The sequence below is a fragment of the Brachyistius frenatus genome, unplaced genomic scaffold, assembly GCF_029030835.1.
Source record: "Brachyistius frenatus isolate BFR_SWC_R1_liver_20210118 unplaced genomic scaffold, ASM2903083v1 Contig_452, whole genome shotgun sequence".
Lineage (NCBI taxonomy): Eukaryota > Metazoa > Chordata > Actinopteri > Embiotocidae > Brachyistius > Brachyistius frenatus.
This window is the reverse complement of record NW_027211051.1, coordinates 125,144-143,078: the sequence shown is the minus strand read 5'-3', so window position 1 is coordinate 143,078 and position 17,935 is coordinate 125,144. Positions and strand designations below refer to the sequence as shown.

At 38.3% G+C, this 17,935-nt stretch overlaps 1 protein-coding gene across 2 annotated transcripts; it reads left to right on the top strand.

Annotated features, from left to right (window-relative positions):
* The first annotated feature begins 260 nt into the window (after positions 1–260).
* On the top strand, positions 261–17,571 carry LOC138637278 (serine/threonine-protein kinase 38). Of its 2 annotated transcripts, XM_069725821.1 has the most exons (14): positions 261–318; positions 1,963–2,100; positions 2,653–2,704; positions 3,166–3,288; positions 6,699–6,782; positions 6,883–7,006; positions 8,834–8,988; positions 9,577–9,679; positions 10,476–10,537; positions 11,843–11,960; positions 12,087–12,210; positions 12,309–12,404; positions 12,805–12,899; positions 13,016–17,571. In XM_069725821.1, the coding sequence occupies exons 2-14, from the start codon at positions 1,970–1,972 to the stop codon at positions 13,150–13,152; spliced, it is 1,404 nt and encodes a 467-aa protein (XP_069581922.1). In that variant the 5' UTR covers positions 261–318; positions 1,963–1,969; the 3' UTR covers positions 13,153–17,571. The 2 variants fall into 2 exon arrangements, with proteins under 2 accessions (XP_069581922.1, XP_069581921.1); XM_069725820.1 differs by lacking the exons at positions 12,309–12,404; positions 12,805–12,899; positions 13,016–17,571 and having other exon boundaries at positions 9,577–9,688; positions 12,087–12,303.
* The last annotated feature ends 364 nt before the right edge of the window (positions 17,572–17,935 follow it).

The following is a 17,935-nucleotide window of genomic DNA, read 5'->3' as shown; positions in this document are numbered from 1 at the left end:
AGTGTATTATTGATTAGTCACAGCAGCAGTCCTTGTTCCACGCAAAAGCAAATGAACCTCTGTCCCGTCCCGTCCCGTCCCGTCCCGTCCCGTCCCCCCTCCCCACTGCATTGAGCAGAAATCCCAAAGACAGGACAGCTCCAAAAACTCAAAACAGGACGTTTTGAGTCATTTGGGAAGAAGCGGCCCGTTTTAAAGCACACGAGGGCGCAATGCAGGTTTTGGCCACTAGGTGTCCGCTGAGTTCAAACTGTTGGTGACGCAACTCGCTTGGTAAAGAAGAGCAAGAGGCAAGCAGCTACGGCACCTTCGACCAAGGTAAGCGAACAAAGACTAACAAGGAAAAGACGGAATAGAAGGATCTCAAGTCGGCACGTTGAGCGCCTTTTTTATTTAGTCACTTGTCCCACGAAATGAATTGTGAACGTCCTCTGTCGTCTGGTGTACAATTTCAAAACAAACGACATCGAGCTGTTCCACCGGATAAGTAGCTAGCGTTTACTAGCTAACTTTCACTTAGCTATTTGCTTTGGAGAACTTCGCGCTGTCAAGGCAACGAAAATACAAACAAAGCATTTCCGACTTGGGCTTTCAAAATAAAATGTAGAAATACGAACGTCGACCAAATCATCCTTCCCTTTCAAGTGACAGTTTTATTTTGTAGTAATTATCGACTGCTAGTCACGCTTTCCTTCGCTAACTTGACGCAGCCAGGAACTTTTAATACAAAACTAGCTTGCTAACTGACGTTAGCAGGTTAAGGCGTTTGATTAAGACGTTATAAAATTACGGAAACTGCTCGAAGCTAAACATGTTAACAATAGCTGAACTATTGGAGCGCTAAGTGTTGGCTTAAATTATGCTCTATTCATGATTCTTCACTCCTAAGAAACTTTTACTATGTGGTACGTTGCAACCGAAACTACCTACGTGTTGTTGACGCTGGCTCGTTCAGCTTTTGCTAAAAGATGATTTAAAACATTAAAACTACCTAAAACATCATTCATATTTTGTAAGTAGCCAACAACGCGCTATGTTTTGTTCATTTTTTTAATTTTATGGAGCAGGACATCATGATATTTCGTTTAACTTGTGTACAAATGGAAATGAAACATTAAAGATAAGTTTCACATTGTCTTAAATCCGAGAAAGCTGGGTTTATAATGATCATTTTCTTTCAATCATATGAAACATAAGTTAAACAAATAATCGACTAATGTAGAAAATTGCCTAAATCGTTTTTTTTTGTTGCATTTTTAAACATTTACAGCAGAAATACCTGATTGGTTTAGTAATTCCAACAGTTTTAATGTAGCAAAGTCGTTTTTTCAGCAGATACTATTTCTATTCCTATACAATAGCTGTTACTGATTTACTACAATAGTTGCACATTCCCGCCAACAAAATCTCATGTTAACTCTTTGCCAGTTCACTAGTGCAAAATGTATATAAAGTATAAAAAAAAGCGATATACAATATATTTTTTTTCCTGAAAGATTTTGTGTATTTTCTGAATCACATCTAGAAATAGGAGGTAAACGTTCAACTTAACCTCGTCTATCTCAGAAGAGTTACCTGCATCAGTGCTGGCACAAATCAGATCTTGCCATTATTTCTTCGTAATGGCATTGGTACAATGATGGCAACATTGCTCTGCTCGACCCGAAGAGCTATAACTGCTTTCCTTCCTCTTTCTGGACCAACAGTCATGTCATTTGATAGTTGCAATTTCTTTTATTTTTTTTATAGCTCAACTCAGTGTTGCAACATCTGACTTAAGCATAACAGCAAGGCATGTTTTAAGCAGTATATTTTTTACCTTCTGCTTGTGCTTGCATCCCTCAGCCCTCTTTTATTCCAACCTACTATCTTGTTTTGTTTTTTTCCTCAGCTATGCAGGTCTGAATGGACATATTTCCTATGAACTCTCTGCTCACTTGATGGATTTATCGTCTTTTTCAGGAAAAGCATGGCAATGACTGGCCAGAGCTCGTGCTCCTCCATGAGTAACCACACCAAGGAACGGGTCACCATGGCCAAAGTGACCCTGGAGAACTTCTACAGTAACCTCATCGCCCAGCATGAGGAGCGAGAGATGAGGTAACATTCACAAGTTTCAGCTTCACACACACACACACACACACACACACACACACACACACACACACACACACACACACACACACACACACACACACACACACACACACACACACACACACACACACACACACACACACACACATTTTTACTGGCTCCACACTGGTGTTTGATGATCATAAGGTTGTACTTCCAAGATTAAAGTTTCTGCCAATACCTTTGATTGACTGTAAAAGTGCAAAGAGATTGTTGCTTCTTTTTATAACTTGATGCACATTGAAATACACGTATTTTATTTTCTAATGTGTGTCATTGGGATGTGATGTGTGTCAGAAATAAATTAAGGTCAGCGGTGACAGAAGACTTGTATGCACTGATTTGGAACTTTTAGTTACTTGCTGACTATACCTGATGAACATGTGTCTCTGGTAACGTCTGTAATGGTCGGGAGCCCTTTTTTCTCAATAGTGTTTTTGCCCTCTTGCCAATATAACGGTCCTAACACTGCCTCATGGATATACAACAGTGGTAATTGTCATATTGTCTTTTCAGGCAGCAGAAACTGGAGAAAGTGATGGATCAAGAGGGCTTGGCTGACGAAGAGGTGAGCATCACCATGCTGTCTAAAGATGTCTCTTACATATGAAAAAGAGACATTTAGCTCTTTTTCTATTCTACACTTCCCAAGCATGGTGTCGGTTGGTCGATCTGATTGTCATCATCTATCACGTTGTTCCACCCATCTCATCCACTGTTTCTTTGAGAGAGTAGGGCACATAATGGGGCACAACTCTTTCTACCAGCATGTAGCCTGAGAACGTGGATTCTGAGCAGTAATATTTTTGCGCAGAAATTTCATTTGAACTGGGCGTGTAATTCATAACGTTTTTTTTTTTTTTTAATTATTATTGTCATTATTATTATTATTATTTCAAATTTCCAGAGTTACCGTCTGTAGTGAATCATAGTTATTGCCTTAAAAAATAGGCACTCAGAAAAATGCGAAGTAGCCAGTGTGCATCGCGCAAAATGGTGTATTTAAAAATGTTGTCTTGTTTTCTGCAGAAACGCATTCGTCGGTCTGAGCATGCGAGGAAAGAGACAGAGTTTCTGCGGTTAAAACGCACTCGACTCGGCTTGGAGGACTTTGAGTCCCTGAAGGTGATTGGCCGAGGAGCTTTCGGAGAGGTAAAAACTTTGGATTTACTAATTATTGGGACCATAAAAATCGCAACGATTGCCGCAAGGGGGTGCATCCATATCAGCAGGGGAGCTGCTACTCTTGGTTAATAAGGAGGCTAGCTAGCTTCATGCTATTTCTTGTTATCGTTTTTTTCAGAACACTCCAAGCTGTCCAAAACTTACATCATTTGATTTAATGATACTTTTTTTTAATTATTTTTTTTTATTAGTCTTTATATCATGGGGGGAAAAAAAATCTTATGAAATTGTCATGTTTTTACATGCGTCACATGATATAATCATGGCAGTGAGATGTCTTTTCATAATTGTGTTGAAGAGATTGTCTAGAATCTGCCAATATCTGAGCTATGTTTGTGGGAAACTGCATGACTTTTCCATTTGAACATTTTTTTCTTAGTGCCTTAAGGAAACAAATATCGTTGTTTTATTCAGGTAAATCTTGCACATCTTCTGACCACAACTTTTGTGTCATTGCTACAAAAAACTTTGCGATAGGCTATTTGCTAATAGTTCAGCTGTCAAGTAAGTCTGAAAAGAGGTTATTTAAAAAAAAAAGTCATACAGAGTGGGATTGAATGTTCGCTCTTATGTTGGAGACAAAGCAGAAGTCTAGTGTGATTTCGTAACCGGATCAGTTGAAAACACTGTCGTACAGACAAACGTGTATCTGAAAGGGTCAATTCTGCTGTTCATTTTAATATGCGATACATCGTGGAGTGAGTGAGACTTCGGGTCTTATTCAACCACACTAGTTGCAAAATCAGTGAAGGATATTTTTCCGTTGTGTTTTGTCTTTATAACTTGATTATTCCAGTGTGAAAATGTGATAGTCACCATTACAAAGTTCTGCTCCTGATCCGTCTCATGATATGTGTTTTGTATTTATGCAGTAATTCAATTTAGCAATACAGTGAACCCTCGTTTATCGCGGGGGTTACGTTCCAAATAGAAACCGTGATAGGTGAAATCCGTGAAGTAGTAACCTTTATTTTTTTTTACAATTATTATACAATGAAATACTCCATAATACATTGAAACCAAAGAACAAAACCTTTTTACAAGCCCAAGCATTTGTTTAACAAATAAAAGTACTGTATAAATGTTTTTTTTTTACAAATAACTACTGTACTGTAAAATAATAATTTGAATCATCAATACGAACTGAAGGCTTCAAATTGCTGAGATCGGCACCGCCCCACTGCGACCCGAGTCATTGGATTAGAACGGGAGGAAATGAAAAATGATTATGAAAACAAATACAAAGTACAGTAGGACAAATAGTGACTCGTGTATTTCACTGCTCTTCTGACTGAGCCGCTGCATCCTGACTCCGCTCTGCAGCGGTTCTTTCTTCTAAAGCCGGCGGTGCAGGTGTGGTTTTTCGAGAGAAGAACATAGTTATCGGTAGTTGTTGTCGCTCTTTTTTCTTCTGGGCAAAAAGATTCTTATAAACCGACATGCCACCATCGATTATTTTTAATTTGGCAAGCTGTTTTACGTACGTGTACATATTAAACCGCAACGTTATTGACAAACAGGTAGAGAAGAAGCGGAGAGACTGTTTAGCCAATCAGAATGCAGAACACAATGCACGATGCAAATCCGTGAAGCAGCGAGACCGTGAAAGGTGAACCGCGTTATAGCGAGGGTTCACTGTATTACACAAAAGTGTATTATCAGTTAAAAATCGATAAAATTGGTAATTTCCTGGAGGGCCCAAACATTTGCATCCTGTAATTAATGTGATACAAGGGTGGATCAGATCAAACACTTCCAGACTATGTAACAGTTTCTTTCCACGGGCGATAAGACTGTTAAACATATAACAAGCTTTGTGTCTTCTATTTATTGCTTTTTTACCCTGGTCATGAGATACGTCGTCCCGTTCCGCTGTATTTGTAGAGATATGTGTATGTCGGATTGACAGTTACATTAATCTTGAATCTTAAATCTTGAACTTGCTGTTAACCATCTGATCCTGTGGGATGAATTTGTGGTGTATGATCCTGCAAAAGATAAATAAAATTAAAAAAAAAAAAAAAAATGCCATTATTACTTAGCAGCAAATTAGCTGTAACTCAAATAATTATTTGTCAAATATTTATAAATATTGGTAGTGATGTTCAGAATGTGTTTGGGAACAGGCCTGCCAAAGCATTTTGTGATTGACCTTTAGGGGGCGCCACAAATGTAAAAAGTTGATCTTGTTATTGGCTGCACCGATTTGTGCAAAATGCAATTCGCATGATCCAGTGTCGTGACTCAGTAAGTACATAACATTTGGGAGTGATAGATTAAAGTGTGACTGGAATATCCAGGAAATCTACATTTCACATTCCAAACTTAAAAAAAAAAGTCGAAAATCAAATCACCCGTACAGCCTACTGAGTGGCCATTTTTCAGCACATCTCCTTACTTCAGTCTGCAGCAATATGCTTGCTGTAATATGTAAAGTATACGCAACATTTTTTTACTTTGCCAAATGTTTGCTCAGCCCTCACCAAAATATAAAACAATACACCTAACTTCATCACAATGATGTGTGATTTAAAAAAAAATAATTTTATCACCATCATTTTGACTTGTAAGACTTTTACATTTAAACAAGACTGATTGGTGCATGTGGACTTTGCCGATTAATCTGTACGCTCCATCTTACGACTTTGAGCTGGAATGACCTAGATTCACTAAACATGGTAAATGTCTAGACATGACCTGGCTAATGCACCCCAAGAAATATAATTACAATTGGCCAGATGGTGGCGCTATAATTAACAGTCAAAAAGTCCAAAAACGTTAGAACTCTGTAATTGTCTTCAACCAGCTCTTTGCTGCTTATGGCTTCAGTTTTAGCCAAATGAGCTGCTTCTTTCTGTTGAGTGTAAAGAGGACTTGAACCCACAAATTGTCACTGTCTGGCGTAAAAAAGAAAAAAAAAATTGTCCAACACCGATAAAACAAATCTTATGTTGTTGCTGGGGGCTCAGCTGTGAACATTTGGCTGCTTAACCCATGGTTTGGAAACTGATTACTCTCAAAGATTATAGCTTCGCACATTTCACGCCCAGCATGAGCACTCGGGGAACTTTTTGATCCACCCTCATACCTGAGTAGATGGGCACTATTAACACCCTGAACTAATCAGTAAATATGGATTCATACATTTCTCACAACATATATATATATAGCTTGTGGTTCCTGTAAAAGTTTTTCTGTCATTTATAAGTTACAGGTTGGGTGTTCTGTGGGCTGAAACCCATAGTCGTGTTAGTTAAAACACCCCTATTTCTTTTTTCTTTTCTTTTCTTTTCTGGGGGCGAGGGGGTTTAGAACAGATATGATTATATTTTAGTGCTTTTTCTTACCGATCAAGTCTTCGGTTCTTGTGTCTCCAGGTCCGCTTGGTGCAGAAGAAAGACACCGGTCACGTCTATGCCATGAAAATTCTCCGCAAAGCTGACATGCTGGAGAAAGAACAGGTAGAAATGAATGTGTGCACACACTGGAATGCTGCTTTTGTTTGTGTTGGACATCCTTGAACCCGTTTGTGTCCCTGTTTTGTTTTTTTTTGGTCCGTAGGTCGGTCACATCCGTGCCGAGCGGGACATTCTGGTGGAGGCGGACAGCCTGTGGGTCGTTAAAATGTTCTACAGCTTCCAGGATAAGATGAACCTTTACCTCATCATGGAGTTTCTGCCTGGAGGTATGACTTCGCAATTCTAACAGCACGGTACCGTTAGGTTATTAATGTTAACGGTATTTTCCTCGCCCCTTATTTACTTAAAAAGGTCCAAGAATTATATAAGCAGAGGATCTAATTTGAAGAACTAAACTACCTTAAAGTAACAATTCCCATTCCGGTTAATATTTCCACCACATCTGATGAACTGAAAAGATTACGTATGATGGGATTAGCACATACTGAAATAACAACACTGAATTATGCCATCATGTTTTGTATTACTTGTTGTTGCACTCTGATGTTGGAGTTTAATTTTTTACTCAATTAATGAATTAACTTGAAAGAAGGCATGACTAAATAGAAACAAAGCACTGTCTCCACAGCAGTGATCTGTTGAGTGCTTGATGATGTTTGAAGATGAGCACGTCGAGGGAATCATTTAACAAGTTTTACAACCCCGTTAGGACGGTGTGTAAGATGTAAAGAAAAAACAAATGTGATGATTTGGAAATCATGTAAACCCATATTTAATTGAAAGTGGACCAAATTGTTTTTGTTTTATGAAAAATATGTACTCATTTTTAATATGATGCCAGCAACATGTTTCTAAAAAGTTTGGGACAGGGGCATGTTTACTACTGTGGTGCATCACATCATCAGCGAAATGTTGTCCCAATCTGGCCCGATCAACGACTTCAGCTGCTCAACAATTCTGGGCTTTTGTTTGTCATATTTTTCATGTCACGATGCGCCCAATGTTTTCAATCAGCTACAGGTCTGGACTGCAGGCGGGCCAGTTTAGCACCGGAACTCTTTTTTTCTTCTTCTATGGAGCCATGCTGTTCATGCAGAATGCAGTTTGGCATTGTTTTGCTGAAATAAGCAAAGCCTTCCTTGAAAAAGAAGTTGTGTGAATATCAATATATGTTGCTCCAAAATCTGTACATATCACTCGGCATTAATCGTTCCTTCCCAGATGCGCAAGCTGCTCGTGACATGTGCACTGATGCATCCCTATACCGTCACAGATACTGGCTTTTGAACTGTGCCAAAACAAGCTGGGTGCACCCGTCATCTTTTGCACAGAGGACACAGAAACGTTATTCTTAGATTGTTTCATGCAGTCTTTCACAGAATGTTGAACCTCGTCTCCATCTTCACTGCTGAGAGACTCGGCCTCTATGGTATACTAACATGTTTTATTCCCAATCATGTTACTATCTGTTACCAGTTAACTTAATTAGTTGAGGTGTTTTTTTTATTTTAGCATTACACAAATTTTCCAGTGCTTTGTTGACCCGGTCCCGACTCTTTTTTAAACTTTTGTCTGGCATCAAATTTTTTTTTTTTTTTTTAAAAAGCACCTATTTTTTTTTTTTTTTCATAAAACTACAATTTCTCTGTTTCAGCAGTAGATATGCTGTCTTTGGTCTATTTCCAGTTGAATATGGGTTTACATGAATTGCAAATCATCGCATTTTTATTTGAATTCGCATTTTACACAGTGTACCAACTTTTTAAGGAAGACGGGGTTGTATTTTTTTCTTTCACACTTTATCATTCACTTTCTTGCGTGCTCATGTTTCTAGCTTGGCAGCAGCAAAAGCGTAACTTTGTTTCAATACTTAATTAACTCTGAGAAATATCTGTCCTTGTGATGCCTAATCAATAACAATACTACAGGACTTTCTTTTCATATGAATGAAATGGTACAGATGTTGAAACAGCTGCAGGTCTGTGTCTTTATCAGTGATGGTCAGAATAGAAATCTTCATCCCCACGTTGGAGATATTTTTTCATCCATCTCAGCCCAGCTAGTGAACAGTGGTCTCTTGCTTTGTGCTGCAGGGGACATGATGACTCTTCTGATGAAGAAGGACACTCTGACAGAAGAGGCCACTCAGTTCTACATTGCAGAAACGGTGCTGGCCATCGACTCAATCCACCAACTGGGCTTCATCCACCGAGACATCAAACCAGACAACCTGCTGCTGGACTCCAGGGTGAGTCCTAGCAAATCTCTTTTTCTATCAAGTGTCCATATTTTTTGTTATTTTAAAACTTTTTTTTTTTTTTTAAAGTCATGATAAATTGGCTTTTCAGCTTTGGGTTTCGTCTTGAAGCAGTGTAGTTTGATTTTTTTTTTCATTTTTTTTTTTTTTAAATGATTGCAGCATGTCACCATCATTGCATTGGAGTTGTCTACGTGCTCTATTTTATGAATGAAGTATTTAAACCATTCTAAAAAAAATGTAGTGCTGGTTCCACCAGACTTCAGCTGGCATTTTTTGGTCTTTTTTCATGTGCTCCTACTTTATAGTGAGGACGGGTACCCGAAGGATCTAATGGTCAGTTACATGAATACCAGTAGTAGGTGGGAAAATTGTCACCTTCCAAGTCCTACGCTACACTGCTCCTGCATAATAACATACATTGAACTTCTATGTGTTTTAATTTGCACTGTGTCTATTTGATGTACCAAGCTGGTCTTAACCTGAATATGGGCTCATGTTGTATACAAATCACTTGTTTCAGTTTCAGTAGTTGTGACAAGTGTTGTTGTTTTTTTTTTAAATTTTTTTGGTTTCCAGGGTCACGTAAAGCTGTCTGACTTTGGTCTATGCACGGGGCTGAAGAGGGCTCATCGTACCGAGTTCTACAAAAACCTGAACCACAGCCTGCCCAGTGACCTTAGTAAGCAAAGTCAGGCAACCCTTTTTATTTATCTCAACCATATTTTGCATGCAATCTCATTCCACACACATTTGCTCATGTTTGACGATTTTAACGTCAATGTTGTGACAGATATGTATGTAAGGGTGTGGGTTTGGTTTGGTCAAATAGACCACCTGAAGTGAAATCCAGTATTTCCCCCTTTTGATTGGCCCTTAAACACGTCTAAGTCAAAACCTATTATATGTCTGGACCCTCTGTGAAACTAGTAGGGAGGGGTCCCGAATTTAGAATATTTGAATAGTCGTTTTAATCTCCAAAAATTGATAAATACATGCGACTTTTGTTCTTCCTTATATCCTGTTATATACTGTTTTCTTTTTTACCAGCACCTGGTTGTAATGCGTTACTCCCATCAGAAGGTGGCGGTAATGCACCTAAAAGGGTGCGAATATTCAAATAAATAAGCGAGTTTCTGTCCTAGCTGAGTTCAACCCCTGCCATGCTCTCACACTGAGGGAGATCGTCCTCTCATTAGTCGATCGTGTCAAGAGCAATGTTTTCCCGTACAGATTTATAAATAATTAGATAAATAAACAAACAATGCTGAAATGGGTCGCCCAAGTATATTTAGCGACCCATTTATCTCATCAGAATACCCGGGGGGGCCGGCCTAAATAAAGTCTACGTATGGACAACACTACTACTTGACTAAGCAGCAGTTTTTTAGGTATTTCATGTCTGATAATAGCCTACGTGTTTATTTTTTTTTGTCGAGGCACAGCTTGTAATACCGAGTTGTCTTTTGTCTGCACAGCCTTTCAAAACATGAACTCCAAGAGGAAAGCAGAGACCTGGAAGAGGAACAGGCGGCAGCTGGTAGGTTCCGATCCGATGCACGTTGACAGCATTTGGGTTGCATAGCGCCAGATCTTGACCTTTTTAATCTTCAATTGTGAAAGTAAAGTTTTTAATTATTTTTGAATCAACTTTACCCTAAATTGAGATTAAATTGTCAAACAAGCAGAAGTACTTTGCACATTCGGCTCTCATTTGTTTAGTAGGCAGCTTAATGTTCAGAACCTGTTCTCACTATGGCTATGTTCAGGCTGCAGGCAAATCAGGTTGTTTTTTTCTTTAGTACAGACTGTCCACACTGGTATTTGCAAGTGAACAGATCAGAAAAGATTAGTGTGTCCAGACGTCACCAACCTATCTGCATGGGTTGGCGCGGTAACGCCGTAAGTGCAGCTATGGAAGCTGTTGGCACAGAAGTGTCAGACGGTTCATTTCGGCTTCTTTGGACTGTTGTTATCGTCGTCCTCAACACCAAAAATCAACACTGGTCGCGCTCTGCTGGCAGAAGTACTGACTCTTTCTCTCTGAATATGACATTTTCACTGTGTCGCGTTGCAAGAAATCCTATCTGAGCCAGCAGAGCTCCCAGACTTAAAACGCATTTGTAGAAATCCGATTGGAATCGCATTTTAAACCAACCCCTAAATTTGGTTTGGATCCGGATTGCAAAAATCACTTATCATGTTTTTTTGTTTTTTTTTGCTGTTCAGACTTTCAAAAAAAAAATCTATCTGGATATCACAAAAATCAGATTTGGGCTGGCGGTCTGAACACGGCCTCATGAAAGTCATGCACTACCTGCCTGGTCCAAATTCTGGCAATCTTGAATCAAAGGTTTTTGCTTATTAAAAACAATAGATTAATAAAAATTAAGTTTAGGTTAAGTTGATTTGGAGGCCTTTAAAGATTTTGAGCTATTGCTTAACACTCTTCTGTACTCTTGACTTCTGTAACTGTTTTTTGTTGCTACAATGTAGCTGATAAAAATGTACCTCATTCACATTATACTTAAAAAAAAGAAATGTATTGCAACAAATATATATATATATATATATATTAATATACATAAATATATACATTAATATATATTATATATAAATTAATATATATTCATATATATATATATATTCTTCTTTTTTTAATAAAAATGTACCTCATTCACATTATACTTAAAATGTTTTTATTGCAACAAATATATCCATATTTTATATATATATATATATATATATATATATATATATATATACCCTAAGACTGTCTACCTAGGGGAAACACTGCATCTAATACGTTTTTTGTCTTCCCGTTGACTTCTTCCCTCCCCAATAGGCTTTCTCCACAGTGGGAACCCCAGACTACATCGCTCCAGAGGTCTTCATGCAGAACGGATACAACAAGCTCTGCGATTGGTGGAGTCTGGGCGTCATCATGTACGAGATGCTGATAGGTAATGACCGAAAGAGACAAGATGGAACAATATCCATCGAATTTACCTTCAGGGATCTGAGACCCAGTCGGTGGTGTAAATGATAATGCTTGTGTTTTTTGTTGTTGTTGTTGTTGCTGTCGGCAGGTTACCCACCGTTCTGCTCCGAGACGCCTCAAGAGACATACAGAAAAGTGATGAACTGGCGAGAGACTCTTACCTTTCCTCCAGAAGTGCCTATATCCGAGAAGGCCAAAGACCTTATCCTCAGGCAGGAACACGCATCCCCATTCACCTTCATCACTCTCACTTATATAATGATACATATATTTGTAAATGCATGATATTAAGGGAACGTATTGTGTGCAGGTTCTGCTGTGAGGAAGAGCATCGGATCGGCGCTGTCGGTGTGGAGGACATCAAATCGAACCCTTTCTTCGAGGGCGTAGACTACGACCATATCAGGTGCGGACGCTTATTTACATGTTCTTGTCAAAGACGGAGTATTACAGCGATCTTTTTGATCTTAGATGATTCATGTTTTTGCCCTTTTTTCCACAGACTGTAACAGTGTCTGTGTCAAGTCTTTCTGAAGTGAAAAAAAAATACTCTCTTCCTTCTGAAGAATAATGAAATTAAATCCAGTTTTCTCACATATACTTGTATGCCTCAGGTATATCAGAAAGTTTATGTTAAATATGGAATCAATCACGATGGAGTCAGATGACTTTTGTCCGTTTCCAATTATTTCTGAGAAAATTATTGTTTTTTTAATTTATTTAGTGGAAGGGGTACCAACAAATGTATCCGTGATTGTAACTGACTGTGCTCAGCTCAGACAAACTTTCCCTGATGTGTTCTTCAGAGAGAGACCCGCTGCCATTCCCATAAATATCAAAAGCATCGACGACACCTCAAACTTTGATGAATTCCCTGATTCGGATATCCTCACGCCAACAGGTACGCCGCCCCCTTTCTGTCCGACACCTTTTCATATCGTGCGCCTCCGTTGTGATATCTGAAATGATTAAAATAACCTTTCTTCCCTTTGTTTTTGTTTTTTTTCTCGTTTCTAGCCACCCAAGTGTCCAATCAGACTGAGGCCGATCTGAAGAACAAGGACTGGGTCTTCATCAACTACACCTACAAACGCTTTGAAGGCCTGACCGCTCGAGGAGCTATACCATCCTACATGAAGTCAGGAAAGAGATGAACACCTTTTGACTGGCTTTTAACCAACACCCCACCCTCCACCCCCCTTGAAACGTAAAGGGGTCGTCCAACCCCTCCCCCCTGCTTTGTGAGGAGCTTCAGCCCTTAAAGGAGAGCGCTGACTCTGCTCTGTTACCTGAATAATGAGAAGTTCTTGTCACACAGGACTCTGCAAGTAATAAAAGGAAGCTCATTTTCATGCATTGCTTTCCATTTGAACTTTTCCATTTCACCACAGAAACTGCTGCCTTCATTTCTGCAAGTCTTCCCTTTTTTTGGGGGGGGGGGCCTCTTCCTTAGGATACCTCTACTCGAGGACTGAATTGGGATTAAAAGTGATTCTCCAATTGTTTTTTTTTTTTTTTTGCACCAATTGGATGTCTTCACTCCTGATACCAGCATCATTTCACATTCCCTCTCTGTAAACCAGCACTAGTTTGTTGGACTTGCCAAGGGCTCTTCTCCTGCCAAACTAGGACATTCATTTCTTTTTCTTTCTTTTTTTTTTTTCTTAATTTATCAACTCAAACATTGCATCGAATCGTCACTTGAAGTGAACGATGGGCTCTTCAGGAAATCTGTCCAAATGTTTCTCGTAGTTTTTCCGATAAAAAGCTCCCTCGAGGTTTTTACTAAAGCGCTGCTGGCTTCGTAGGGTGACCCAACCAAAGACTGTGAGCTGAATGATGTCTGTCCTTGATCTCCTTTTCAGGTCACTTTTTTATAACTTAGAGTTGTTCTTATAAAGATATGAGATTTGCTTGTGCAAAAGCGTGAGTATATGAGAGGAATGCGTTTTGTGGAACAAACACCAGGGTCGAGTTCCTTTTTCTTTCTTTTTTTTCAATGGGCCCTTTAAATTGAAATACCTTGTGATGTGGATGAAACCTTAGCAGAGTCTGGCCTCCAGCTTATGAGACTGGGCTCGGGGGGGTTTGGTTTTCACAAGGGATTATCGAGGCATCATTTTAAAACTTCAGTCACTATTCCCCCACTGTTGTCTACATTTGACTATTTTATTGTAGGGTCTTTTTATTTTTTATGATCAATCAGTTATTTGGTAAACCAAGATGACATCCTCAAATGTCTTTGCTTGTCCAAACAAGAGTCTGAAAGTAAAAAAATATTAGAGGAGTTTTTCAAGACAAATCTTTTAACCAACAAATGTCTTTCATTTTCTTAAAAAAATGACGCGATAACATAATTGGATTATTAAAATAGTTGACTATTCTGTTGATTGATTGTCGACTCAGCTGTACAAATGTCGACATTTGACAGTCTTTAATGTTTGGCTGCAACTAAAGGTTATTTTTTATTATTGATTGATATTTAAAAGATTTTGAGGAATGAAAATATCCTAATTTTTTTTGTTTTTTGGTGGTTGTCACTATTTTTGTGGCAAAAAAATTCAGAGTGGCTGTTAAAAGCTGGCTGACCAACTGCACCTATTTACTCATTTTACAGAATGGATCATTACTGCAGTAAAGCAGAAAGTCAATGCAGCTCGTGAGTCCAAGAATTCTACTCATTGGCTTTCCTCGACACACTGTTTGGTTTTGGCGTTGTGCGGATTAGCTTGTTCAGGTGTCGTGGAACAAGAATAGAAAACTGTCCAGTGTGTTTATTGAACCATCCATACAAACAGAAGAAATGGAAACCATAAATACTATGCATAATGGTTTCATATACAGTTCATAAACATTTGGCTTTAAATTGTATGGAAATGAAGCACAGTTAACACTCTGCCACCCAGGTCTGTTTCCTTTTTATAATCACCACTTCCAGTAGTGCATTCACAACACACTGGTTTTTGTTTAGTTGAACGTATGAGAAGTTACATTATTTGTTTGAAATATATTTTGACGTGTAATAGTATGGGTGGTTGGTTCCTGAGACCAGACTGTTTAAAACTGCTGGAGAGAATCTTTTAGCATTGCTTTGTCAGGTTGTCACTCTTGAATGTGTGTAATTTTTTTTTTTAAAGAGACACTCGGCATCTTAAATATGAACTCCACAGTGGAAACAATATCCAGTGTGGATATACTTTGTACATTTAGAAGCACAGGGGCTGAGCATTTTTGAGTGAACACAATATCCAAAATGCTGTAATTTAAAATGAATGTAAATGGCGTTTCATGGAGTTATGGAAAAGAAATGTGTGCTTGCCATAGTAGTTTTAAAATGCTGTTTGTGTGAATGAAAGCTAGATCATATCTTGTTGGTTTTTTTGGGGGGGGGCCTGACACATGAGATATGCTGTAACTATGAAAGCCTATTTCTGTCAGAAACAACAAAAAGAGAAAGGAGAGAGGGAGAACTCCTCAGTTAAAAATCACGAACCAAGTAAAGTATTACTTGATGTTCATGATTTGTCGATGGGACTTGCCTTTATGATTTTCGAGTCATAACTTTGCTTTTGTAGGTCACGGTTCAAAGAAACGTTTTGTACAATTATTAGAATTGTGACTTTTTTAATCGCAAAATAAGTTAAAAAGTTCAGATTTTCATGAGAACGTTGACTCTGATTTTGGATTTATGTGGCCATTTTTACTTAGAAAATGTCGTTATCTGCATGTGACTTAGAATTTTGAGTATTTGTTTTTCTTCAATTATGATACAGATTTGAAAAAAAATGTGACAAAGATGCATATTTTTTTTATATAGAAAAAAACTAACAAACAAAAGAATTCAAATCTTTAAAAGCATCAACGATGTCTGATGATGGCACGGTGTTATTGTGACAAGTAGGGAAAAGAGTTGGGACCTCATAATTGGAACTTTTGTTTTGTCATCGCGAACATTTAATCTCCTTTTTCTCTTTCTAGCAGGGATGGTTTTCCATATCTAATGGTTAAGTCTGAATTTGTCTTTTTTTTGGTCTGTAATATAGTTTATGCAGGTAGTGTGTAGATGAACCTTAACACATTGTACCACATTTTAGAAATGTGTGCAGTCAAGCTTTTTTTTTTTTTTTCTTCTGGCAAGGGTCTATATTTTTTTAAACAAATTGTTTGGTGTCTAACATCTACATTGCTTTAACGAAGCAGCAGACAAGTCATCTGAAAGCAATGGAGCACATGTGAGTGGCTTGTTTTATCGATGATGCCACTTGTGTGTGTGTGTGTGTGTGTGTGTGTGCGTGTGTGTGCGTGTGTGTGCGCGCGCGCTCGGGCAGGTGTGTACGCAGTGTTTGTGTCATATAGTGCATGTGGTCTAAAGACAGAAGTGAGGGGTTTCGGGAAAGGTGGGTGTACATTATTTAAACCACTGTTCTCTTTGTAGCGTGTGGCTCTTGTATTGTTTTTTTTTTGCTATTTGACAATGAATTACTCTGCACTTACTATATCATGTCGTAACTCGCAGTATTTGAATGTGTTCATCAGGTTGAGACGCAAGGGTGATCGGCCTGAATCACATAACAATGTTTTTTTCCCCAAACATCATCTATCACCAGTTGAGCCCAAAACCAATGTTGGACTCAAATTTGTAACTTAAAAAAAAAAAAAAAAAGTATTGCTCTCCTCTACCTATCGGATCAATGTGCATCGCTCTAGTAACGGCGCCGAGGCGTCGGACAAGGTGAAGACATCAAAGACTCATTCATGAACCAGTGACCAAAAACTATAAGCAGTACCTAGTCGAGTCAATAGCTGTAATATCACTTAGCATGAAGTTGAACTCTATTCAGTCCCTCCAGGATTTTGTGGTGTTTTTTTGTGATTGTTGCGATCAAAAATGCTTGATTTTTGCAGGGGATTTTCTCAAAAATTGCGATGTAATTTCTGGAATTATTTTTTGCCGTAAAATTGCAGGAATTGGAAAAAGTTGCAAGTTCAGAAAGAAATATGCAGATGTTTTTTTTTTTTAAACACTACCTGAAAAAGGAATAACTATGTAATCACTTCCTGTGATAATAATCATGCTCCACATCACAAATATCTTAGTTCTAATCTTTTTTTAATTTATATATTGAACATAGAGAGCCGTGGGGCTAAAAGTTACAAAAATATATCATAAAAGTGACGTTTATTTCCAGAACACAAGGTCTGTAACTAATGTAGGAACAAAGACTACATAAGCTGTCAAAATAAGAGCTTTAGATGCTGTTTAATTAATGTTAATTCAACACAGGCCTCCCTGTATACACAAAAACAAAGTGTAGTCTCTTACAACCTGAAGTGTGTTTAAATGTTCTGCACCATACAGTAATATGTAATCACTTCCATTAAAAGAAACATTTCAGTAGAAAATTATTGTGAAGGCCACATTTTCCGCAAATCCCATCTCTTTCGGTTTTTCCGCTTGTTCCGGTTTCCTCCGGTGCACGGAGATTGTTTTGGTAAGGAGATGAAAGGAGGAGAGCTGTACTTATTGTAAATGCGGAGTTATTTGTGTTAATAAAGCGAGTTTTGTCTGAAGAGACTTACTTTATTCCGTTAATACTTCCAGCACAAGCTTCTGCTGACGAAAGTTTTTGCGGAAAAATTGCGGGAATTAAAAAAAAAGGCGTTTGCTTAAATTTGTGTTGCGATAGCAAGATTGCGATTTCCCGGAGGGGCTGAATATTGTCTTGGTTTGAGGTTATGGGAACATGTTTCCTGTACAGCAGTTAGTTGGGATCCTCATACTTTTGGGATTTGGTTTTTGGTTGTAGAGCTTCTAAACGAAAAAATTCCACCACACTGAAGAACTTTTGATGGAAGTTGTTACAATAATTAGTGTTGAGTGCTGCTGTGAGGTTTTTTTTTTACTGCCCAGTTTATATTCATATTTTAGGACTTCTC

Coding starts and splice junctions, on each gene's coding strand:
- LOC138637278 (XM_069725821.1), top strand. CDS start 1,970: ATGGCAATGACTGGCCAGAGCTCGTGCTCCTCCATGAGTAACCACACC. Junction 7,007..8,833: donor CATGGAGTTTCTGCCTGGAG/GTATGACTTCGC, acceptor TTTGTGCTGCAG/GGGACATGATGACTCTTCTG. Junction 11,961..12,086: donor CATGTACGAGATGCTGATAG/GTAATGACCGAA, acceptor TGCTGTCGGCAG/GTTACCCACCGTTCTGCTCC.